Source organism: Glycine soja, unplaced genomic scaffold (assembly GCF_004193775.1).
Source record: "Glycine soja cultivar W05 unplaced genomic scaffold, ASM419377v2 tig00104511_1_pilon_84547_1256723, whole genome shotgun sequence".
Classification (NCBI taxonomy): domain Eukaryota; kingdom Viridiplantae; phylum Streptophyta; class Magnoliopsida; order Fabales; family Fabaceae; genus Glycine; species Glycine soja.
This window is the reverse complement of record NW_021144441.1, coordinates 683,088-709,402: the sequence shown is the minus strand read 5'-3', so window position 1 is coordinate 709,402 and position 26,315 is coordinate 683,088. Positions and strand designations below refer to the sequence as shown.

The 26,315-nt window shown below is 33.6% G+C and overlaps 1 protein-coding gene across 3 annotated transcripts; it reads left to right on the top strand.

Moving 5' to 3' along the window:
• Positions 1-11,062: 11,062 nt before the first annotated feature.
• LOC114404541 (pentatricopeptide repeat-containing protein At5g10690-like) lies at positions 11,063-20,330 on the top strand. Of its 3 annotated transcripts, none has more exons than XM_028367443.1 (12): positions 11,063-11,392; positions 11,465-11,647; positions 14,680-14,812; positions 15,265-15,362; positions 15,490-15,651; positions 15,744-15,812; positions 16,121-16,256; positions 17,301-17,533; positions 17,706-17,783; positions 18,173-18,241; positions 18,537-18,713; positions 18,789-19,060. In XM_028367443.1, the coding sequence occupies exons 1-12, from the start codon at positions 11,198-11,200 to the stop codon at positions 18,807-18,809; spliced, it is 1,554 nt and encodes a 517-aa protein (XP_028223244.1). In that variant the 5' UTR covers positions 11,063-11,197; the 3' UTR covers positions 18,810-19,060. The 3 variants fall into 3 exon arrangements, with proteins under 3 accessions (XP_028223244.1, XP_028223243.1, XP_028223242.1); XM_028367442.1 differs by lacking the exon at positions 18,789-19,060 and adding an exon at positions 20,045-20,330 and having other exon boundaries at positions 11,064-11,392; positions 15,607-15,651; XM_028367441.1 differs by lacking the exon at positions 18,789-19,060 and adding an exon at positions 20,045-20,330 and having other exon boundaries at positions 11,065-11,392.
• Positions 20,331-26,315: the final 5,985 nt, after the last annotated feature.

Sequence of the window (26,315 nt, the reverse complement as noted above, 5' to 3'; positions counted from 1 at the left end):
GCACATACATCATCCGTAACTGGCTCCTGAAGCTTCTCATGAACCTCATCAGCAACATGATCAATATGCTCAACATTCTCAGCAACAGCTACAGCTGCCCGTTGTCTACATGCAGATGCTCTCAGCCTTCGACGCTGAGGGACTTCTTCCACGTCACCATTCAACACTAACCTGTCTCCCTAATGCTCTTCCTAAAACTCTGCCTAAAGCCCTACACAATTCTCTAGTTCTAACTATAATCTACAAATTTAAACAATAATAACAATTAATGTTATCGTGCAAATAATAGTTGAGTTTCATATTTCATAACAAAATTTTTGTCATTCTATTAATAAAAAATTAACTAACAAATTCACTAATAAATCTTCTAAAACCCTATTGTATTATATAATGTAATATATTTTAACAAAGGTAATAAACAAATTTAAATTAACATTAAATGATTAATGTGGCAAACTAAAATATTTCATCAAAATCAAACTACAATTTAATTCAAAATATTTTATAATTTACTATTTAATAAATCATAAATAAATATTTAATTATTTTTAAATTACTATTTTAACAATTTTATATATTCATAAATCAATATAGAAATTATTTTTTAAAAAAAATTTATACTTCACATAACTAATTCTAGTAAACTAAAATATATGATCAAAATCAAAGTATATTTTTTTTTATTTTTAATAAATGACTACTTCATTATTTTACAAATAACTATTTTAATATTTTTAAATATTTATAAAGAAATGAATAAATTCATTTTTTTATATTTCCAAACATTATTTATATAAATATTTAATATTAGTGTAATAATATTTATATTATATTAATAAAAAATATTTGCCATATACAATATTACCTTTTCTTGTTAAACTAAATTCTACAGTATATACGTTATAAAAAATTAAAATTTTTATCATTTAATTTTTTTATAAATAACTATTTTAAATATAAAAATTAATTAAAATACTTATTTTAAAAATAATTAAATAACAAAAAATTTATATTCATTTTTAAATAAATAAAAGTCTATAAATAAATTATTTTTTCAATAAAATGATTATTAAAAATCAACTAAAATAAAAAAATATAGTTAAATAAATAAATATATTTTAAAATAAACAATAATAGTTATTTATAAAATAAATAAATACAAAAATTTATTAAATTAATAACTTATTAAATAATAAAATAAAACAAATAAAAAATATGAGCTGGGAATCCTTATGTACATTGTATTCCTTAACACAACCAAGAAAAACTTAAAAGGAGGGGAGATCGCACTGCAAGGGAGCATGAGAACAACAGGAGAAGGATGGTGTTTTCAATTTTAAGTGAAGTTCAATTTCACAATTTTAAGTGAAATTCAATTTCGCCAATTCACTTACATTGTTGAGTGTAGAAGAAAATTTCGCCATGCAGGAAGTAAATCCGAATATCCTTTCTTCTCAAACCCAAGTACCCAACAACAGCACCCATTGTCGGTGGGTCATGTTGGCCCATCCCAAATTGTAATCGAGTCATGAATCGTGAGACCCAAAGAGAGAGGGTTCAAGACCCTTGTGTGGAAACGGCTGCGGCGACGCGCAATGGTTGCGGATGGAAGTGCTACGATTGTGTGAAGATGGATTAATGAAAAGGTTTGTGTGGATGATTTTTGTGATGGTGACCGGGTGTTGTGGATTCAAGGAGCTTTGGTACTTCCTCGTATTTGATTTTGTTGCAGGTTTGGTAATGGACTTTTGAATTCAGGCTAGGTCTGTAACTGTGTTTAGATTAGCTTGGAGGTTTCAATTGTGTTAGTGGTGGTTCGGGAATGTGAGGTGTTTTTGATGAGTTTGGTTGCTTGATGGCTTTGTGGTAACTGTTTGAAGTTTAAGTTTATTGGTGGTGTTGACCAACGGGTTTAGTATTTTGGTGACATGGTGATGCTAGTGACTTATTAGCACAATCACACAGAGATGAGACAATTTATTTGAAGCATCTCAGGTACCATAAAACTTTCTTATTATTTGTTACCCATTCGGTTTCATTCCTTCACATGATTAAATTAAACAGGTACGAAACCATGTGCAAATAGGTGAACATATTACATTGCATATTCCACAAATGCGACAGATGCAAGGAAAACGCAGGTGCATAAAAAGTGGAAAGAGATGCAGAGTATTTTACATTCTGAAAATCATCATAGCATCAAAGCCAAAAGAGTATAACATGCAAAGCAGTTACCTATTGTAAGTCAACCTTCAGGCTTTGATTTGCACTCTAGAACTACACTGGAGCTACCCTCTTCAACAACTCAATGAGGTAGCCTTTTATAATTTATTTGCTTATAACAATGATTAGATTTGTAAAAAAATAAGACTTCTTGAAATTTGTTATGTTGCATAGATTGAGAATATGTTAGACCTCGAATAGATAAAGATGGGACTTTCTCAGTTACATGTTAAGACAATTATTAATTATACAATATTGTTATTTTTTTTAGGCAAAATAAGATATATATTGATATATGCCATCAAAAGCACAAGAAGTGCCACAGAGGAACAAAAAAGAAACTAACACATACAATGCTAAAATCCCAACATTTCACCAAAAATTAACTAGATGGCTATGCATCTATTACCCCACCTCCCTGTAGGCAAACATATAACAGAAATTTTATACCAACCCCCTCTCTTGCAAAACAATGCTTATATTAAATTAAGTACGTAGGATGTTATGAATATTGAATTCAGACTTACAGAGTAGGATTAGTTCTCTAAGCATCCATGCAAAACAATTTCACATTTTCACTTGGAGGCAACCTTGGTAATTTTTAGCTTAGTTGCTACATCAACTCATATTGTCTTCAAATTTTATATGCTAGTATTTTTCGATGATGAAAGTTGTTTAGTTTTATGGCCATTTTGTGTGGTTTATGCTGGACTTCCAGGTTTAGTTAAGAAGTTGTTGAGTTTTGTAGTTAAAAATGTCCAGCAGGTAAGTTAAACCAATATGTTGAATTTAGTCATTATACCTACTTTATTCCCTTATTCATAATTTTTGTTCATGTGACGTAGTATCCCAAACCAGAATCTACTTCCACTACATAAATTGAATTTAGTCATTAAACCTACTTTATTTGTAACATTATCCTATAAAGGTTTCGAGGATAAGTTACTGATCATCGTAATATTGAATTTTTAATCATTTGTGTGGCATTTTATGCCACTCTATTTTCGACTTCAAAATAAACCTTGAGGCGATGCTGACCATGAGGTTCTTGGCTTCATGGATGATTTCAAACATATTGATGCCGACTATGAGGCTCTTGGCTTCATGGATGGTCTTACACATGTGGATGTCGACCATAAGACTCTTGACTTTATGGACGGTTTTTCTCATGTGGATGCGGACCATGAGGCTCGGGCTTCATGGACGATTTCACACATGTGGATGCCGACCATGACGCTCTTGGCTTCATGGACGATCTTACTCATGTGGATGCCGACCATGACGCTCTAGACTTTATGGATGGTCTTACTCATAGCGTAGTAAACAATAATAGTTATAGGCGTAAATTATTCGAAAGTAAATCCCCTTTATTGAATTGAAATACTGAATAACAATAATGAACTTCAATGTAAACAACTGGTCCTTGATGTGTAAAGATATGAATGCACAAGGGCAAGTGTATTCTACGTAGTAGTATCAATGACTAAAAGTCCAGATATCAAACTCAAAAGGCTAATTGTGTTCCCAAAATAATTTGTTTTATAACTAAGCAATTGAAGAAAGAATTTGAAATTAAGAGGTGATTGTTGAGTAATTATCTAATGTAGAAATTGAATCTAACAAGCAAGATAATGTGAAAGATAAGATGAGATGAATATTCATAGATTATGATTTAACACAACCAATTCCCTCAATCCTAATTCTAACAAGATTCTTACGATTGCTAATTTTCAGTTCCCCAATATCAATTATTAGTCATTGACGGTGGTCTACTAATGTTCTTTGCCTTAAACAATACTCAATTAATCATTGACGTATTAAGTTAAACCAAATGATTAAGAACAGTGACGAGTATGATTAATCAGTTTCCTAATCAATTTATCGAAGATTACCTAACTAGATTGACCATGCAATTTAATATATAACATTCTTTTTAGATCTACCAATTACATGTAGATGATTACTATAATGCAATCGATTGTGTATTAGAACAACCATTTCAGAATAGAAATTAAAAGTAAATAGGAGAATCAATTAACTGAATAACATAGAGAATCTCATTAAAATCAACAAAAGAGTTCAAGTTAGGTTATATCATAATCCTTGTATTAAGGAGTTTAGTCACTCATAGCCATGAATAAACTAGAAATCCTAAAAAGAAGTGCAGACATACCAAGGAGGTTGGAATCCGGATGAGGAGCCTTCCAAATCATGACCTTCATGCTTTATTGCAGCAAAGGACTTTAGCCTAACGCTTTCACTCTTGTAGAACTCAAAAATCGTAAAAGAATAAAAACTCTAGAAAGAGAGGCCCTTAATTCCAATTTATAATATTCTCAAATAGATTTAATTATGGTAAACAATCTTATCCTTGCACTTTTTTTTTTCTAAAGATAACTTTTCAATTTAGGTGCATACAAAATTATCACGTGCGCACAAAATTACTAATGTGTACAAAACTCATCATGATTGATCAATTTATTGCGGTCGTGATGACACTTTAGAGCCAAATTAACATTCAACCATGATGAAAACATCATGGCCACAACGAAATTTGTGGGTGTATAAAATCTTGACTTCACATACAAAATTTTGGCATCACATACAAAATTGTCTATTGAGTAAAAATTCATCATGACCACGATTCTTCTTTAGCCTTTACCTGTTTCAAGTGCTTTTTCCTTAAAACACTCCCTAATTACTTGCCTAACATAAACTAACTGAATTCTATGAGTTTTTCCAACAAAATATACCATGAGAATGCATGAAAATAGCTTAGAACTATACACAAAAAGGTGATAAAAAAGTTTATCAACCTGCCCACCCTTGAGTTTTGTTTGCCCTCAAACAATTGTTTTGATTCTCATATCAAAATAAGAAAATTTTCTCAAGTCAAATCTCATGCAACAAAACTTCCTACATTATCTCATACAACCAGTCACACAGAATAACTTAAGGTACCATTATGCTTAGCTATTCTTGTAAAATAATCTCAATGAGTAGACATGTTCACTCATCTCACCATCTTTCAATGATAAAGTTGTATATCCAGGAATACTCAAATCACAATTCAGCAGATATGCTTACAATTTTGTTAATCAATCAACTCAACTTTAATAGACACTTGAAAATTTCCAAAATCAACAAAGCAGTTTAGGTTGTAATGAGGCCAGACTTGTAATGTAAGGTGGGTGCTAAAAGAAATTGGCAACAAAGGACTCCAATTAAGATAGACAAAAGTTACTTAAAGTTCAAGGGATCCTTTACCTTCTTTTCCACCAACCTTATTCACTTTGATTTTCACTCATTTTCCTTTTTCTCTATTTTTATTATTTTACTTGGGTCAATTTCTCCCTTTTATTTTAATTTATTTTATTGACTTTTGGCCCCTTTTTTATTAATGAGAGAAGGAGTTTGGAATTTTTTTTCCTTTAATTGGTACAACCTGCATTGTCAGTATCAACTCCTCTGTCCCTTTTCATCATGTCACATATCATTTTAATACAACACAAATCAGGTATCAAAGAAAATATTCAATCAAGGTCAACTTGGGCAACTAAGGGGGAATTGCCTCAAAAGTATGGGTTCTCAAGAATGCCTATGGATGTATGCCAAAACAGAATATAGAAGGAATCCCACTAAAAGGATTAATTACACACCAAGAAAATTACAGCTCAAAACTCATATATATGAGGGAAGCTCAAAGAGAAATCTACAAACTTTATGCTAATGTTCCTCCACTTAAAAAAATTCATGTTACCCCGATGCAATTCAATTTTTTTTTATAGAAATGGGGTATCTCTAAAAGCATAATAATTCAACCACATAATTTTCATGAATCACACATCTTAAGAATCAAAACAATGCACAAAGTCATGTCATATAGTCTCAAGTTGGGGAAACAATAGTAATACCCCTCCCCACACTTTAAACAAAACAATGTCCTCAATGCATTTCAGAATAAAACAAAAAAGAAATATTCATAACTGAAAGTGCTGAAATAGAAAACTATAAAACAAAATACTAGAAAACAACAAAATAAAAGGAATCTACTCTAGGTTGCCTCCTAGAAAGTGTTTCTTTTACGTCCTAAGTCTAATGTGTGAAAAGGGAAGTAAATCAACCAACCTAGAATGGGTTGATGATCTTTTCGTAAAATGATCCTTCAATATGATCATCCACTCCATATCCAAGAACTTGAATGGTGCTGTCATCTCTCATATTCTCATCTCTTGTACCCCCTTCATGGTGATTCTTTAGAATGATATTCCTTTTTAGACGGTCTTCCTTCCTCACACTTGGGCGAGGCTTGGCCACAATTGTTTTCATCTTGTTGGTGGCTTGCACAAAATTACAAGTAGGAGAAGAAGAATTATTTGAAGAACCAAACACTCTTTCTCTTCATTACTCGGCCTCTAAATTAGTTTCCCTTGTTGGACATCAATCAAAGCCCCTCCTATATAGAGGAAGGGTCTTTCCAAACTAATTGAATTTCTTCATCCTCCTCCATGTCCAAAATCACAAAATCAGTTGGAAAAATGAATTTCTCAACTTTAACCAGCAAATTCTTCACTATTCCTCACTTATAAGTAAGATTTTTGTCTCCAAGTAAAAAAGAAATGTTAGTGGGTTGAGGTTCTTGTAACCCTAACTTCTTATAAACAAAATAAGGCATCACATTAATGCTTGCACCTAGATCACATAACAATCTATCAATTTGCAAGCTGCTAATAGTAAAAGGGATTGAAAAATTCTCTGGATCTATGAGCTTAGGAGGCAATTTCTTTAAAACCACAACAAAACACTCTTCATTGAGCCCAATTGTAGCAAAGTTTATCAACTTTCCTTTGTTTGAAAGAGTTTCTTTTAAATACTTGGCGTACTTTAGCATTTTGTAAATTTCCTTAGTGAAGGGAATATTGATGTGCACACTTTTAAGTATCTCAACAAATCTAGAAAATTGTCATCCTCACCCTTGTCTTTCAATCTTTGAGGGAAGGAACTACTTACCTGAGCAGGTGTCAGTACCTCATTCTCATCCTTTTTCTCTTTAGTAAGAGCCTATTTTTCTGGTGGTGGAGTGGTCTTCTCCTTCTTCTTCAACTTTGTCATAGGCCTTTCCACTCCCAATGCTCATAACACTCATCTCCTCCTTCTTAGGATTGGCTTCAGTTTAGGAAGGAAGTGTGCTAGGAGCTCTATGTGACAAGAGAGAATGTATAAAAGTGAGTTGGGACTCCACGAGCTTTATATGTTGATCATTATGTGAGGTGGCTTATACAAGTTTTGATTCTCATTCTGTCCCTAGTTAAAATTGTTGGAGTATTGGTTATATCCATTATTTCTAAGCCCAACAAAATCAAATTCCTCCATAGATCTTGCCAACTCATCACTCACCATGCAATCACCTGGAGCATGTACATACCTACATCTATCATAAGAAGGATATGGAGTGAGGTAATAATGGCCTGAGATTTTGCCTTCATGAATCTCTCTATTTTCCTAGAGAGAGCCATAATTTGTTGCCCTAGTTCAAAATGAGATTCGGCTAACTCCACTTGATTGACTGACCTTTTCATGATTCTCTTATCCCTAAAATTGTTGTAGGGATTGGTGCACATGTCTTCAGTGATCTTTATGGCATCAACGGGGATTTAAGACAAATATTTCCCCCATAGGAAACGCCAAGGCTAGTCTTGTTGTGAAAGGACACTCCCCCATAGAATATATGCATTATCCCTTGTTGGCTAAACCCATGATGTAGGCAACTCCTGGAATCTTCCCTAGGCTTCTGACAAGTTCTCTTGCTCATTTTGAGTGAAGTTGCCAATGTGTCTTTGAAGCTTATAAGTCTTCATCATAGAGAAGTATCTTCAAAGGAAGGCATTGGAATATTGAGTCCAATTTAGAAGTGCTCCAAGCCATTTCCATGCTTTCCCATTTAGAGAGAAGGGAAAAACAACCAGCCTAATGTACTTCTTGCTGACTTGGGGTTGTTTGATAGTGTCGCATAACCTTAAGAACCTCTTTAAGTGCATCATGGGATCTTCATAGAAAGCTCCATTGAATTGATTGTTTTCGACCATCTGGAGAAACCCATGTTTGAAGTCAAATAGCACCCCTTGAGGAAGAGTTGGTAGTTGAATGTTGTTGTTTTCATTCAGTTGAGAAGTGAGATAGTCCATGAGAGTTTGCATTGGAGCATTCCTTGCAGGTTCTTCTCCTACCATTACTGTCAAACACAAGGAAAAAAAAATCAAAACACACTGGTAGAGAAAAGTAAATAAGCAAAAAATAAAGTAAATAAATAAAAGGAATTAAAAGAAAAGAAAGCAAATAAATATAAATACTATGAACAAAATTAATTACTCAAGAATTCCGCAACTACTTCCCGACAATGACGTTAGAAACTTGATATGCAAATATAAATGCACAAGGCAAGTGTACCTTGCGTGGTAGTATCAAGGACTAAAAGTCCATATATCGAACTCAAATGACTAATTGTGTTCCCAAAATAATTTATATAATGTAGAAATTGAGTCTAAAGAGCAAGATAATGTGAAAGATAAGATGAGATGAATATCAACGAATTATGATTTCACACAACCAATTCCCCCAATCCTAATTCTGATGAGATTCTTACGATTATAAATTGTTCGTTTCATAGAATCAATTATTAGCCATTGATGATGGTCTACTAATGCTCTTTGCCTTAAACAATACTCAGTTGATTATTGATGTATTAATTTAAACCAAAGGATTAAAAACAATGACGAGAGTGATTAATCAATTTCCTAATCAACCTATCAGAGATTACCTAACTAGTTAAGTCATGCAGTTTGGTATAAAACACTATCTTTCTAGATTTACCAATTACATGTAGATGATCTTTACTATGCAATTGATTATGTATTAGAATGATCGTTTCCAAATAGAAATTAAAAGCAATGAAAAGAACAATTAATTGAATAACATCAAGAATCTCATTAAAATCAAGAAAAAGGTTCAAGGTAGGTTATATCATAATCGTCGGACTAGGGGGACTAGCTAGTCATAGCCATGAATAAACTAAGAAATCCTAAAAAGAAGTGTAGACATACCAAGGGGGTCGAAATTTAGACGAGGAACTTCCTAATCATGATCTTCACACTTCACTAGGACCAAGGACTCTAACACAGTGCTCTCGCTCTCTCTTAAAACTCAAAAATCGTAAAAGAATAAAAAACTCCAGAAAGAGAGGCCTTCAATCCCTATTTATAATATTCCCAAATAAGTTTAATTCTAGTAGATGATCTTATCCTTGCATTCTTTCCCTAAAGATAACTCTACAGCTTAGATAGGTACAAAATTACCGCGTGCATACAAAATTACTACATGTGTGCTTTAATAAAATTCAAAAAGTTTATTGACCCTTGGGAGTTCACATTCATAATAGATATAGAGAAATTATTGTGCGTAAAATAATATCAAAAGTATTGGTTATCATGGTTGTGATCAATCTATCACAACTTGATGAAAGTTCTTAGCCAAATCAACTTTTAGCTATGATGAAACATCACATCCATGATGAAATTTGTGGTCCTACAAAATCTTAATTCTGTGTACAAAATTTTGCCATTGCGTACAAAATCGTCTATTATGTACACAATTCAATACGACCATGATTCTTCAGCTTTTGCCTATTTTGTATTCTTTTTTCTTAATATAGTCCTTGAGCACTTGTCTAATATAAAACTAACTAAAATTTGTGAGTTCTGTCAACAAAATATACCATGAATGCATGAAACTAACCTATAACTACATATAAAAAGGTAATCAAAAATTGATTTATTAGTCCTACTATGGGATTTTGGCCAAAATTAGATATCCCAACAACTTTGGCATCTCTATCCCCAACAATCGGCCAAGTAGACATCCCAACATATTTGATTATATTTTCAAAAAGGCTTAAATATGTTTTTAGTCATCTAAATTTGAAGTTTTTTTAGTCCCTTAAATTTGTAGAATACTCTTTTTAATCCTTTTGTACAGTGTGAGTCGAATAGAAACTAAATTATTCACAATTTGTGACAATTTTTTACAACAAAAATTAGATTTTCTATTTTATATTTTAAAGTACGATTTTTTGACGGTATAAAATTGTCAAAATCAAGTCAGTAAAAAATATTAAAGAAATTTTTTAAAGAGATTAATTGTTATTTTTATTTTCTATTAACTTGATTTTGATAGTTTGTAACTAACAAAAACCATACTTCAAAATATAAAATGTAAAATTAAATTTCACCAGTAAAAAAACTACCACAAATAGTAAATCTCTTATTTTGTTTGGTAATGACTTAAAAGATCATTTTTTGTGAATTTCAAGGATTAAAAATCAATTTAATTTTAAAGAATTAAAAATATATTTAAGTCTTTTCGAAAATATAATCAAATCCATGAAATAAATGACTTATTATAAATTGAATTAAATATTTTTTTCATACATATAATATATTCTTTTTTAATTTTCTTTTTTATTTTGTATTTTACTATTTGCTATTTCTAAAATTTTGCTTTTCAATGTGATAAGTTAATATAGTGCACACCAAGTGATAATAGGATAAGTTAACATAATATCACATTATCAATTAAGGAATTTAGATTGATACCAAAGATAAAAATTTGAAAATGACAAATAGTAAAAAAAATAAATTAGATAGTAAATTGAAAAAATATATTAAAGTATGAAACATATTTAACCAAATGTTTAGTTGCAGTCGAGGAATGGGCCCACGACAGTATTGTCACTGCTCCTTGGCTCAACTTCCAAATGGACCCAACCCCATTTCCACCACAAGCCCATCCAACACTACTCCGTGATCTTACAGATTACACGCGACAGAGAGATAGAGTTGTTGTTCTATTTCTACATTCGAATTCCATGGCGAATGGGTAACGAAACCAAATAAGCCATAGCCATAAATAACTGTTAAAAATGCTTCTAACTCACATTCACGTTTTCTCTCCCTTCACACGTTTCACTTATGCACTTCATGCCTCGCCCGTCCGTGCCTCTTCCGCTCCAACACGGCGTCGTTTGGTCAAAACCGCCGCTCCTCAGGAACCGAAGAATCTCCGGCACCTCACTTCGCGCATTGTTCAACTCACTCGCCGAAAACAGCTCCGCCAGGTAAACCGAAAACTGAACCACCCGACAAAGAAAAATGCCGATTTTTTGAATGATATTTGTTTTTTGGTTCAGATTTTGGATGAGGTTGAGGTTGCGAAGAAGCATTTCGGGAAGCTGAACTCGATTGTGATGAACGCGGTGGTGGAGGCTTGTGTTCGATGCGGCGACATCGATTCGGCAATTAGAATATTCGATGAGATGAAAAAGCGCGATGGTTGTGGTGTGGATACTGTCACGTATGCCACGCTTTTGAAGGTATTATATTGATGGTGTTTATACTTTCTGCATTTCCTTTTTTCTTTTCAAATTTTGCATTGTTTTTTGTTTTTTCTAGGATCTGCTATTTTTAGTTGTAGAAAACTAGAAACTAGAAAGATGAAGTATATTTTAGGATTTTAGCTATGAAGGGAGGTCAATTCAAAAGACTAGTCTCATGGCTTAAGTACCATGTGACGACGTCAAGTAGTTTATTCTATAATATGGGATTCCTGACATTGCCACCCCTTTAGGTATTGACATTTTTGACGGCTTTCACTCTATATATATTGATCCGATGATAGCTCTTTTCCCTTTGACGACTTCACTCACTTACCATTATTCAGTTTGACACCTTAATCTAGCCTTATAGGTAGTCCTTTCCGAGGCTTGACTCTCAACGAAAGCATTAGTTGTAACTTAAGCACATGAGGAGAGGCCAATCTAAAAGACTAGTTGGTTAGACAGGAGAGCCTTTGGGCTTAAGTACCACACAAATAGTTTATTCTACTCAATGTGAGATTGGTATTACCTTGTAATGTAGCTAAGGGTTGTTTGGATGAAATAAAGGTAACTTAAATTTTCATTTCAAGTAAAATCTTTCTTTTTTAGTTAAAGAAGTTGTCTATTGTATGTGCTTGGACACTTAATAAGAATTCCAAAATAGAAAATTTTTATCAAAAGAGAAAATACTCCTCTCATCTCTTTTTACTCATACACTCATGGGAAAGCACATATTTAGGACTGTAATTGATGTTCATGTTTAATTGATATTTAATTTCTATGCACTATTAGTGTTAAAGATTTCATACTAACAACTAATCAGAAATTATAATTGATATGTTTTTTAAAATAGTTATTATAAAGAATTTAATTTCCATGTACTGTTAGTGTAATTTTACATTGTTAACCAATAAAAAATCATGTTAGGTGTGAGTATGACTCTTAAGGTGATTGTTTTTTTTTTTTTTTTTGGTCGGCAAAAATAATATATATTAATATAATCAGTACCAGCGGTACTATCAATACAAAAGTTAGACTACCAGCCACATGGTTCCAACTTCAGACTAAGAACAGTCCCGAAGGGAACCAATAGCTGGGATCAGTCTGTTACATTCCATTTCCTATGAAGTCTGTTACATTTATCAGATATGACAATTTGTAATTAGATGCCAGTAAAAACTTTTTGCATTGTCATTGCATACATTATTTACTCTATTATAAAAGTCAACAAACTTACCATACATGGGGGTTTGTGATTGGCTGTTCATGTAACTATAAATGGTGCATACACTATTTACTCTTGTTGATATTAGAACTTTTAACTTCCTGATTTGACTTTCATTACTATTTCTCTTTATTCATGATAAGTGAAAAAGTATTTAATAAAGATTAACACAAGTAAGGACATAATTGAGAAGATTCCTAGTAGTTAATATTGTCTTGAACTTTTAAGTAGACAAATAAATAGAAATAATTTTTTCCATGAAAAGTGGACTGATAGAAAGAAACCTAGTATATTTATTAGTAAAAAATACATAAATCATTTAATGTGCCTGTTATTAATAGGTCTTCATGGTTCAGGTTCAGCATAAAAACTAAGCTGAACTTGAAATAAGGTTCTGTCAAACCAAAAGAAACTATTTATACCTTTGAAGAACCAAACCAATTTGGTTCTTTAGTTTTGTGAACTTGTTTTAGTTCATGACTTCATTCTACTTCTATGAACCAGTTTTGAACTGGTTTTTGTGTTGTAAACCGGTTCTGAGTTCACAGTAAACTGTATGTTTAGTGAGAACTAGATTCTGGCTAGTCCTTTATGTTTATTTGTTACTATATTTTTACAGTAAACTTTATGTGTACTTGAATGACCCAAATCCAAAGCAAAAGCCAGAGATGAGTCACTCAACAACAGTTGAAAAATTCAGAGATGATAAAATGAAGTTCATCCTTGAAATTTTTATAGCAAATAACAAGTTAAGGATCATAACAAGTCAAAACCAAATCATAACAAATCTTTATCATCACACAAAACCTAGTTCAGAAATTCTCTCCAAGATCCAGAAAAATATCGAACACATTGAACAAAAGAAAGGAGACAAAAATCACAATTTATTGAGAAGAAAAAGCAAATGTGAGTTTGAATCTGAGTGAGAGTGATGAGGTCGAATCTTGATTAGAGGTCTAGATGACAACTGACAGTGGGTGCAATCTCTCTGGAAGAGAAATACACACTAAAGGGCTTAGCATTCTGAAAATAGACATGTGCACACACACACACAGATCACTGAAAAATGTTTAATGAAGAGATGTTTTCAGACGTTGTGTTGAAGACAAATCTAGGACCTCACCGAAAAGGTTCAAATGACATTAGATTTGAGATTTGGTTCTTATTAGGCTTCTTGTTATGGGATTTAGGATTTCTACTTTAGATTAGGGTTCAGTTCTTACTTCCTAGGATGAAGATGATTGATATGAGTCGAATTGCTTTTGGATTCTGAATTGTGACTGCCTGACTGAGAGTCTGAGATTGAGTGTCTCTCATTGTTATTAAGTTGGCTTTGGTTGCTGAACCTGCTAAAAGCAAACAGTTTCGGCTAATGAACTGCTTTAAACCAAACAGTTCGATAGTGAACTTATTGAAAGGCTTTGGATTTTTTGTTGTACAATTCAATTTGGTTTGCAATCTGGTTTGGTTCATTTTGGTTCTCTGAAGTCTGAATTTAATGTGGTGTATGAAATACATTCACAGTATTCATGGACACATAATAGACAACCCCTTAACTAAATATTTTCTCATTTGAGGATATTTTGAAATGAAAGGATTCTTCTGTTTATCTCTTAATTTTATAATCATTTTAGGCATTCATTTTGAAAAATGAAAAATTTGCTGCCTCTTTCCTTTTCCTCTAAATTTTGCCAAATGTATCCTTGTAGTCTTGTTTTTTAATCTAACAATTTCATGCTGCAATCCCTTTAATTATCTGTTCTTTCTGAGGTTGATTGGATTTTTATTTTAAATGCACATAAAGGGATTAGGTGAGGCACGAAGAGTTGATGAGGCTTTTGAATTGCTTGAAACTGTGGAAAATGGCACTGCCACAGGAAGTCCAAACTTGTCAGCTCCATTGATCTTTGGTCTGCTAAATGCCTTAATCAAAACAGGTTAGTCAGACAGTCTGGCTTGGCTTGTAATCTAACTGATTTTCTGGAACTGTTGATAAATTTAGCATATGGACAACTACCCATTTGTATTTTCCCCTTTGGGTGTTATTGGAATATTTGTTATTGTCTAATTGTTCTCTGCTGTTTGCCACATTATAAAGTTTTTCTTTTGAGAATTTCTAGCCTTTGAAAGTACGCGCTTCTTATTTTCTTGTGATCTTTTTGTGCTTGAAAATGTTGCTTTTACTGTTTTTAGTTTGCACTACAGTATTGCATGCTCATACATGTGCAACTGCATGTAATAGCTAAAGAATAAGATGGCATGCCTGATTGAAATGTTGTTGATTTTCAATTTTTAAGTGCTAATTGTTTGTTTTTTGTTTAAGTCTATCAAGATATTTTGAAAACTTCATGTTGACTGGTGATGTTTTACTTGCATTGCTATAGTGCAGGAGACTTGCGTCGTGCAAATGGTCTCCTTGCTCGTTATGGTTTTGTGCTTCGTGAAGGTGGCAATTTTTCAGTCTCAGTATACAACATACTAATGAAGGTTTTGCTCTGATCCATAATCTTGAAAGAGAGAAAGCTTCATTAAGAATAGCATGTTGCAGTATTAGGGATTGCAAATATTAGTCACAGTGGAATTTAATCTTGAATGCTTCCTTTTTCCAAAATAGGGCTACATAAACTCTGGTTGTCCACACACTGCCATAAACATGCTCAATGAAATTTTACGTCAAGGCATAATGCCTGACAGGCTCACATATAACACACTAATTTTAGCATGTGTCCAGAGTGGAAAGTTGGATGCTGCAATGCAATTTTTTGAGGAAATGAAGGTAATCAGGATTGTTTGAATTTTAGTTCACTCTTCCTTTGGAAGTGAAATATGATTTTTTTTTTTAATTTTCAATCTTTTTGATATTTGTAGGGTAAAGCTCAGAAGTTCAGCAATCATGATCTGTTTCCAGATATTGTTACATATACAACAATGCTTAAGGTGAGATTTCTCTTATTTGTTCACTTGCAATTTGTAATAATGTACAACTGTAAATTGATCAGTTCAAATTTTGCTTTATTTTGAAGAAGTTTTTGATGGGTAGTGTCCGTAGTTGTTCTCTGTTACCATTGATTTCAGTTACTTCCAGTGGTTTTATTTCAATGGATATTAATGTTCACTTATCAATAGTCATGTAACTGATATGCTTTGAATATTTGTTTTAATTTTTGCCTATTGTAAATCCTATTGCTGGTTTGGGTGTGGGATGGCTCTCTAGCATCTCTCTCATTTCTCTCTCTTTAATGCAGGGTTTTGGGCAGACTAAGGATCTCGCTACAGTTCTGAAAATAGTGTTGGAAATGAAGTCTCATCGTGAATTATACATTGATAGAACTGCTTACACTGCAATAATTGATGCTTTTCTAAAATGTGGCTCAGTTAAGGGTATGCTTTCATTAGTTAGAGTTTCTTTAGTGGCATTGTGATAGTTTCAGGACGAGTAAAAAGTTACATGTTCATGGTAGTTCCTTTTCTATTGACAAGTGGAGTAAGATATTCCTAATCCTAAGGCGTGCCTATTGCCTAATAATTTAAATTATGCCTATGGAATTAATGGATTCTCCTTGTCTCTTGAATTGAAGTGTCAAATATTATTCTACTGCTGTTGTTCTTCTAGGTTAAATTGTGAGGAAAAAAAATTAGCTTACAGTCACGTATACTGGGGTCATATCTATTCACTAGGATGAGTCAAACTCGTGGGCAACTTAAACACAATACTATGTAAAAATTAAAGCTTTCTCCTTTGTAAGTACAAGTATCTGGCACGAAGAAAGTACAATTAAATTGCCAAAAGAAATTGAAGAAGAAAAGGCTGCAGTTTTTCTTCATATTTGAAAATGTCAGCCAGTGCTGCTTGCTGAATGAATTTCAACTGCCAGTTTGTGCTACTGTCTGATGAGATTCCCTGTCTTCTTCTCCCTCATAAAACAGATACTCATTATTTGGATGGGGTGAAGTGGAGAAGAGAGAAATATAGTGGAAAGAGATAGGGTGGAAATATGGTTTTTCTATCATTTTGGATGGGGTCAGAAATGGGAGAGTTTATTCTGTAGGTCACCAAAACATTTTCTCCTCACATGGAGAGATTTCTCTCATTTCTTTCCTTTTGTGTGCCCTCCAGAACTCTATTTTTATCATCCATTTCTCCGGTTCTTCCCTTCTTAGGGGCAAAACTGTATATTTGTATTCTCTATTTCTTTCTATTCACTCTTTCACTCATCTGAAACTCCAAACAAAACATAGAGAAATCTCCCATTTCTGTCCATCCAAACATTGCAAATTATTTCTCCACTATTTTTCTCTTATTTCTTTCCTCCATTTAAACAAAATGGTACTCTTTGTTCTGCTGCCCCATCTTTTTGTCTCATTAAATAAGTGATGAATTTGCATTTTGTTCTTCATCTAATTAAATCATCTTTGGGCATTTAGGTGCTCTGTGTATTTTTGGAGAAATATTGAAGCAGACTGGTCTGAATCCAGAGTTGAAGCCAAAGCCTCACCTCTATCTTTCCTTGATGCGTGCCTTTGCTTTTCTAGGAGATTATTATCTCGTTAAAAAATTGCATAAACGGATTTGGCCTGATTCAGCAGGAACCATATTATTAGTTGCTCAAGAAGAAGCTGATCACCTTCTCATGGAAGCAGCACTGAATGCTGGTCAGGTAGTTTTCCTCCTTACTATTGGCCATTGACATTGAGGTGGAAAATTTTTTTTCCCTAGTTATGATTTTTTTAATATATAAAGAGAAAGGTTTACAAATATCATCATTTTGCATTGGGAAGTTAATAATTCTCAACTTTTTTATGTTATTTGTGTCTGTGTATCTTTGCCAGGTTAATGTTGCCGTTAAAACTCTTACTGAGATTGTTTCAAAATGGAAGGGCATATCCTGGACAAGTCGTGGGGGCATGGTATGCAATGTAGTGGGGTACAAATATTGTCGTTTTGAATAGATCTCATCATTTGGATGTTAAAAGTGTTAACCTTGATTTTTATATCTAGTGTTTTTCCTATCATAGTATATTTTTGGGCCAACAGGTTCTTCAACCTATCTAGTATCCTTTTAAGAATGCAAAGAAAGCTCCCTTTGCAAAGCTGTAGCTCGTAGCAGTCTTTTGGTGTATCATAATGTTTCTTTTATAAATATAACATTACTATGGATCACATGTAATAAAGTTGTCAGGAAGTGATTTTTTTTTTTCTGAACAGGATGATATTCATGCATGTCATTTTTCTAAAATGTTAATATGCTGTCAGTAATTCAGGTTCTTAATCTTATCGCCATGCTTTTGTAATATAGGTTGCTTATCGTATTGAGGCCTTGTTGGGATTCTCAAAGTCATTATTCAGTCCTCACTTACTTCCTCAGGTACTTACCATATGTTTCATTGACATCCTTTGCACAAGGTAGCATTGGGTTAATATTACAAATATGCTTTACCTGTTTGTACATGCATATAAAGATGTGTGGTTAAAGCAACTAGTTTTTCCATAAGCTAAAAATTTTGCAGATTTTCATGCATTTATATCTGCATGTATGCTCATAACTTCACATGTTTGTCATGTCTTTGGCTTGACTGTTTGATTTACAAATACAGCACATTTTTGGTAGTTTATGCTTGGAGAACTTATATTTTGTCTAATTGTGGTCCCTCTTGGTTTAGGTTTCACCTTCTGAACCGGTTGAGAATTATATGATACAATTTGAAGCAACACGGCCACTACAAGGTTCCATAAAGCTGAGGAAAGTGGTTATGCGTTTTTTTTATGAAGCAGTTGTTCCTATTGTAGATGAGTGGGGCAGTTGTACAGGGCTGTTACATCGTGAAGACTGCATAGAGGTATTTTTGGTTAGCTTGGAGTATCTGCTTTTTAAGATTACTATTTCATTAAATACTATAAAGTTATGCATGCAGCATCCTACAATCTTTAATTGATGAACTTATTCCTCAAGTCAATGACATGGAGAGAAGCGAATAAGATTGTGTGAAAGATGCCTACCTTTTGTCTTGGTCCATTGAATATACCCCTTCAATTATAACGTATAACTTAAGTACTATCTGTGTATATGAAAGGACATGGTAGTTTTTATTGGTTTTTCCTTTGATTAAGTGTATTATGCACTATCTGTATATATTGTGGTAGCCATAGCTCTTTGAGTAATATAGAATAGACTCTTGTGTGGGAATTTTAACTGGTTGAGAATTAAGTGTATTATGCACACGGTTAATATGTGGAGGGTGTGTGTCCTCTGTATTATATTTATATTGTACACAGTTATTGAGGCAACTAATAGCAATGCTATTGTGCTTTGTTGAGCATCACAGCTGATGGCTGCTCTACTACAAGAAACACAGTAGCAATTTTGTATCGCACAAATAGCCAGCCCAAATTGTGGCTGAATAGCAGTCAAATCACGGGGGATACATAGTCATCAATCTTGGATAGTAGTACATAGCAGCCTCCTAACTAACTAATATTCTAAACTCCCCTTCCGTTATATTCTAGTAGAAGCCTACTCTGTAAAACCCAATCCAACTCAATATGGAAGGTTGAATTGCTACCCACAATGGGTTTGACCATATTAGGGTTGGTTGTGATTAACCCAGAAAAAAACTGGTTATATGGAGTTGGGTTTCGACTCTCAATAACTGGCTGAGTTATAATTGAGTTCAAATTTAACTATGATTTTATATTTTTAGGCTAGATCTGTCAGTTTTGTGGATCTTCAAAAGATCAAAGCAATCCCAAAAGTGATTGAAGTTAGTGTTTTCCTGGTTTCTACTTTAGTTTTTTATATGATATTTTAAAGTTTATATTGGTACTTTATAACCTCTTTATGACTATACAATTTTTTAAACTGTTTTTGTAATTATCATTATATATGGCCATAATTATCATCAAAAGTGTTTTTATAATGATTTCATTTTCATCCATTTCAGCTATTGATTTATTTTTATTTTGTTGCCCAAATTGAGTCTTGACTAAACAAATTTTTGACTCATTTTACCTTTGGATCTCCCTGTTTGCGTGCTTCTCTTGTACACATGCACATGTCTAACATGGACACAATACATCGACATCATCAATACTAATTGAATCATAATTGTTCATTACAACGGATTTCAGTTTGTGTCTGTAAATTTGATTATTGGATGAATTTACAATGCAGTTGGATGCTCCACTTACAACAATGATGAGAAGTCCTCCTCCCACTGTTACGACTTCAACATCTATTGGTCATGTAGTTGATTTAATTTTAGAGAAGCGATACCCAATGATTATTGTTGTAAATTACAGAAATTCATATGCTACTACTCCATACAGCTCAAGAGCAGTTGGAGTTTTTACATCAGAACAGTTGAGTAGGTTTATCACACCTGTATCTCAAGTAAAAGGGACAGACCTTTAGTCTACAAAAGGTAAATATAACATGTTTAGCTTTACCATAATGCCAATTTTGCCTTTATTGTTTCAACCATCTCCATAATCTGCACATCCTTGTTTCCAAAACACCATGCCGTTCTTCCATAATGACTAAGCAACCACAAACAATAGCCGCTGTCGTCCTTCACCATCAATTAGGGTGGTGTCTTGAAAATTTAGGGTCTATGATTTTTTTTTAAAGAGACTAAATATAATTTTAATCATTTATTTTTTTATATTAATCTTTTATATTTCTAAGTTGAAGAATAAATATTAAAACTATGAAAATCTTACATAATAAATAAGAGAAATTGATAAAATAGACACTTTCTAACATGTACTTGTTCATCAAATGGTTCATGCTAGATCGATAAACAAGTGGTTCTTGACATCACTTCCCTTTCGTTACCTTAATTTAATGTTAAATGCTCCAATTATTCCTTTCTTGCATTCCATCCCCATTCTCACCCTCTTTCTCTTTATGGACCTCTTTTTTGGTTAACCTTACCATATCTTTCCCTTTCCCCGTCTCTAATTCTTCCTTCACTCGTGCCTCCCTCTTGAAGCTTGTGACATGCTGCCCTGCCTTCTACCATGCTGGTGTCCCAAATGAATCAAGCTCAACCACTACTCTTGGATGGGCTTAGCCAGTACTCTTGGATGGGCTTAGCCACCACGGAACCAATGCCAACAACCGCAAACCAAAACCCCATCAAAATTCATTGACCAATCACTATAAGCAAGGATCCTACATAGTCAATCCATGACTATACACACTACTTTTAAGAAAATTTGTGATGATCTAGCACTCGTTGGCACTCCCTTGTCCGATCAAGATAAGGTTTTTCATCTACTCCATGGCCTTGGTCCTGACCATATTTTTATGCTAACTGAGCATCCTGAACTCAAGATCGCAAACAACAAAATTTTGTCAAGTCTCTCAAGTCTCGTCCTACCTTTACATCTAAAGGTTGTGGCTTTTCTCCTCACTCATAGGCAACTTCAAGACCTTCTAAGCCATCAAATCACAACATTGAAGATATTTGTCAAATATGCAATGGTAAGAACCATGATGCACTTTCATGCTAGCATAGATACAATCATGCCTACCAACCAGCCTTGACACTTCATGATTCCTGTGATACAAATGAATGGATACCTTATTTAGGAGCCGGTGTTCACATGACTAGTGATAAATGTATCTTATCTAATAATATGCGTCCTTATACTGGTGATAAGGTTGTTGTTGTGGGTAATGGAGCAATGCTTTTCAGATATTGGTGACACATATCTTCCCCTCTTTGATTCTATTTAAAATTAAAAATTATTATTGTAGTTCCCAATATTCAAAAGAATATCTTATCTATCAGTCCACTCACCTTTTATCATCCTTGTCTATGTGAATTCTCATCCATTGATTTTGCGATTAAGGACAAGATGACCAGGAGAATTTTGAATAAGGGATGAGGGCAAGGGATGTTTATTCTCTCCCACATCCAATTGGTGTACACTTCTCTACAAGATTCCAGCAAACTAATGAACAAGTTTGGCATGCTCACCTTGGCCATCCTAACATTTCACTTAGTTTGACAACTGCAAAATAAAGGGACCATCAAAGTCTCAAATAAGCAGCCAATTCCTTTTGTATATGAAAGTTGTACTATGGCTAAGGCTTCTCAGTTGCCTTTTATTTCAATAAACAAGAGAAGTTCCTCTTCTTTTGAACTTGTTCATTTTTAAATTCACACTATGTAGAATTATTCTGTGAATGATTATTTGTGATTATTCTTTAATTTGTACAATTAGCATCATTACCCATGCTAATTAACTAGGGATTTACTTCATTTGGTAAAAACAAAGTTGCCTTTTTTTTTGTCTAATCCCATTTTAGCCATCTATGACTAAATGCTGAAAAGAGAAATATCCCAAATAAGGGAGAAGTTGCACGTTCAACCTCCCTCTCTCCCTCTCCATTATAATTTCTTTCAAGCAAGTGTCTTTATGTGATGGAGGAGCCTAAGAATAAATGGGTGCTTGAACTCATTGAATATTTGATTGTTTTAGTCTTGTTAAACACTCTAAATTCCCTCTGTAACATCCTGAAATTTTGCTAACTATAAATCGATGTTTAATTGTATTTATCATGTTATTTGATTATATGATTGACTTGAATAAGTTGAGGTATGGTGTGAATTAGTCATGTGTAATTTGCTTGATGTGGATGTTGAGTTATGTGGAGTTTTATTGACTTAGTTATGTGGAGTTCTATAAAACCGCGCTTTTGGATTCATTAACCGTTGGATCATCTTCAAATTTTGATTGTAGGTTTCTAACACATGTCCCCATGGTTTGACCGCTGGGATTTACAAAATAACAATTTTTGACCTCTCTCTTAGCGCGAGAAGCGTGCTAAGTGCAATTTTAACCCGAGAGGGAATTACGCTGAGCGCGAATTGTTGCGTTTAGCGCCAAAAGTGGACTCCCTCTTAGCGAGACAAGCTCGCTAAGCAAAATCTGCCAATTATAAATATGTTTTTTAGCATGAAAAACACGATTTTTCACTATTTTTCGCTCCAAACGCCTACCTAAGCCCTAACACCTCCATCACCCACAACCATCGGTGGCCACCATGAGTCGTCGTTGCTTGCCGCCAAACCACCTCACCGAGGGGGACATTTTAATTGGAGTCGAATCCTCAGAATCTACCTCAAGGATACAGTGGAGAACAATTCCTCAATCCTTTCTTTCGTAGCTTCTCTGAGGTAATCTTGACTTCTAAGCCTTTCTCCTAATTAGTCTGAGTTTCTCTTAATGTCTCTTGTGTTTTGGGTACTGTAATAGGGTGTTTTTACACTTCCTTTGAAAAACACTTGAAAATGAGACCTAAAAGTTATCTTTTTATAAAATTGATGTTATTTTCTTGACCTTCGTTGAACCTTGGTCACATTGGCATGATCGAAATTTCAAAATGACGTCTCCTTTTAGTAGAATCCGAAACACCCCTTAGCTGTTTATGTTTTGATTGGGGTAATAGACCTTGAATGTTATTATTAACCTTGTTTTTGAAATCTATACGAAATTCCCTTCAATTTGGTATATAGAACCTTGTGTTTGGACCGACGAACGTGAACAAGAGAGGTCTCTGAGCGACACAGAGAAGAGCTAACAGAGAGCTTATGATAGGTGATGAGAGTTTATTTCGGTTTACCGCTTTGATACCGTAGTTGGGGTCAGGGAACCTAACTATGAGGATGTATGGTTGTCCCTGTTGCATGTTGTTTTTCAAGAAAAATTGTGTTTTCGACTAATAGGATGCGATATATTTGTTATTGATGAATGAAATTGTGAATGATGTTGTTTTAACGATCGAAATTTTTGGGAAAAAGTCTTAATTACAGAGGAGACTTTGTCTAAAATTTTATATTTGTTCTTCTATCTACTCCTTTATTAAATTTTAAATAGGCATGCAAGTTTGTTTTGTAAACCATAGTTTTCCTCTTTAATTTAGAATTTCCCCCTAAAATACCAGTCTCATGATATTATGGATTGTTGTTGTATTAGACTTATGTTGTTTGAAGACCTAGGAAGTGTGAATTTCAGGCATGAAATTTTTATGTATGTATTTGTGGGATGTGATTACTGATGATGTTGTCATCGATGAAAATGTTGATATGAGATGATGTTGTTATTGGTGATAATATTGACAAAGAATGACATTGTTATTAGTGATAATATTGATATGAAAAGATGTTGTTGTTGATGATAATGTTGAAATGAGATGATGTTGATGATGATAATGTCATTGAGATGAGATGATGTTGATGGTAATGTCATTGAGATGAGATGATGTCGATGATGATAATGTCATTGAGATGAGATGATGTTGATGATGGTAATGTCATTGAGATGAGATGATGATGATAATGTCATTGAGGTTAGATGATGTTGATGTTGATAATGACATTGAGATGAAATGTTGTTGATGTTGAAAATGTCCTTGTGATGATGTATCCTGTGTATGCACATGTGGGGTGCAATGGCCATGATGGATATCCCTGGTGGGGGAAATAGAATGGTTAAAGAGTTTTAAGCATATCTGGAAGGAGATGACTTAGAATCTTTAATTATCCACGATCAGTGCATTGATGGTGCTCATGTTTCATACTTCATATTGCATGAAAATAATATAAACTTTGTCAGTAAGTACTTATAGTTTCTCATGAGGAGGAATACTTGTACCAGGGGGCATGTCACTCGATTTGAAACTCCCTTGAGACTCAAGCTGATCATCATAGGGGGGTTACCTATGCACGGCAAGGTGACCTCGACACCTGTTACCTAGTTTTCTTAAGTGAGAGTGTAGTGTGAACACGCTTAGGCTATTTCCTGATGAATGGTACCGCATTACATTTGAGAGTTGAGGTCTAGTGCATGCATCATACTGAGCATGATTAATTGGAATTATGGAAGGTGGATGACTACTTGTTGAATGTATGTTGGACTAATGGATGCTTGTGTATGACTATGGTATTTGTTAATGTGTTCATACTAATCATGGTCATTTGATTTTTGTGTTAATTTCTTTTATAATAAACCCACCCTTGTAATTTTTGTACCGTGTGGTTGGTACCTGTGATGATTGCGAATATTTTTTCTTGGGAGCAGATGGATTACAATAGAGTATGTGAAGTGAGATTCTTTTGTGGAACCATCAAGCTGACATGATGACGTTATGATTATTTTGGGAGAGAGTTGTGTTTTATTAATCAACTTCTTCGTAGGTGGTTCTATAATTCTTTTTGAATTGAGGATGTAAATAAAAAATTTAATTATATGTATGAACTAGTTTACTTTTCATTATGTGAATGATGTGTACTGAGTTAATATATATATTCATTTAAGTAATTGTGAATTGTTTGGTGAATGTATATCATGAAAAATTTACTTTCATTTTTCATAAGCGAATTAACGAAGTTTTTCATTTGAAAATTGAAATGTATGCGGTTTAGAATGGTGATATCGTAGCGACGAGGTGGGTTGTTACAACTCGTCGCTACGATATCATCACTCTAAACCGTGAGCAATTTCAATTTTCAAATGAAAACTCTGTTAATTTGCTTATGAAAAAAAATGAAAGTAATTTTTTTCTCGACATACATTCGCCAAATAACGCACGATTACTTAAGTGAATATATATATATATATATATATATATATATATATATATATATATATATATATATATATATATATATAAGGATAGTAACTCAGTACACATCATACACATAATGGAAAGTAAATTTGTTCATACATATAATTAAATTTGTGATTTACATCTTCAAATCAACAAAAAGAATTACAGAACCAGCTATGGAGGAGTTGATTAACAAAACACAACTCTCTCCCAAAATAATCCCAACGTCATCACGTCGGCTTGGCGGCTCCACAAAAGAATCTCACTTCTCGTCCTCTACTGCTGTCATTATGCTCCCACAAACAAAGGTTCATGATCATCTCAGGTACCAACCACACGGTACAAAAATTGCGAGGGGTGAGTTGATTATAAAAGAAATCAATACAAAAATCAAATAACCACAATTAGTAAGAAAACATTAACAAACATCACAAGCTTACATGAACATTCACTAGTCCAACACACACTCAACAAATAGTCATCATCAGTCCATAGTTTCAATCAATCATGCTCAGTATGATGCATGCACCTGACCTCAACTCTCAAATGTAATGTGGTACTATCCACAAGGAAATAGCCTAAGCGTATCCACACGACACTCTCACTTAGGAAAACTAGGTAGTAAGTGTTGAAGTCTCCCTGTCGTGCACAGGCAACTCCCTCCCACGGTGATCAACCTGAGTCTCAAGGGAGTTCCAAACTGAGTGACATGCCCCCAAGTACAAGTATTCCTCCTCATGAGAAACTACAAGTACTTACTGACAAAGTTTATACTATTTCCATGTCATATGAAGTATGGAACATGGGCACCATCAAATGCACT

Bases quoted from the DNA above. Each gene is read 5' to 3' on its own strand.
- LOC114404541 (XM_028367441.1), top strand. From the start codon at position 11,198: ATGCTTCTAACTCACATTCACGTTTTCTCTCCCTTCACACGTTTCACT. The intron at 15,652-15,743 runs GTAATCAGGATT...TGATATTTGTAG, and splicing joins AATTTTTTGAGGAAATGAAG to GGTAAAGCTCAGAAGTTCAG. The intron at 17,534-17,705 runs GTAGTTTTCCTC...TATCTTTGCCAG, and splicing joins CAGCACTGAATGCTGGTCAG to GTTAATGTTGCCGTTAAAAC.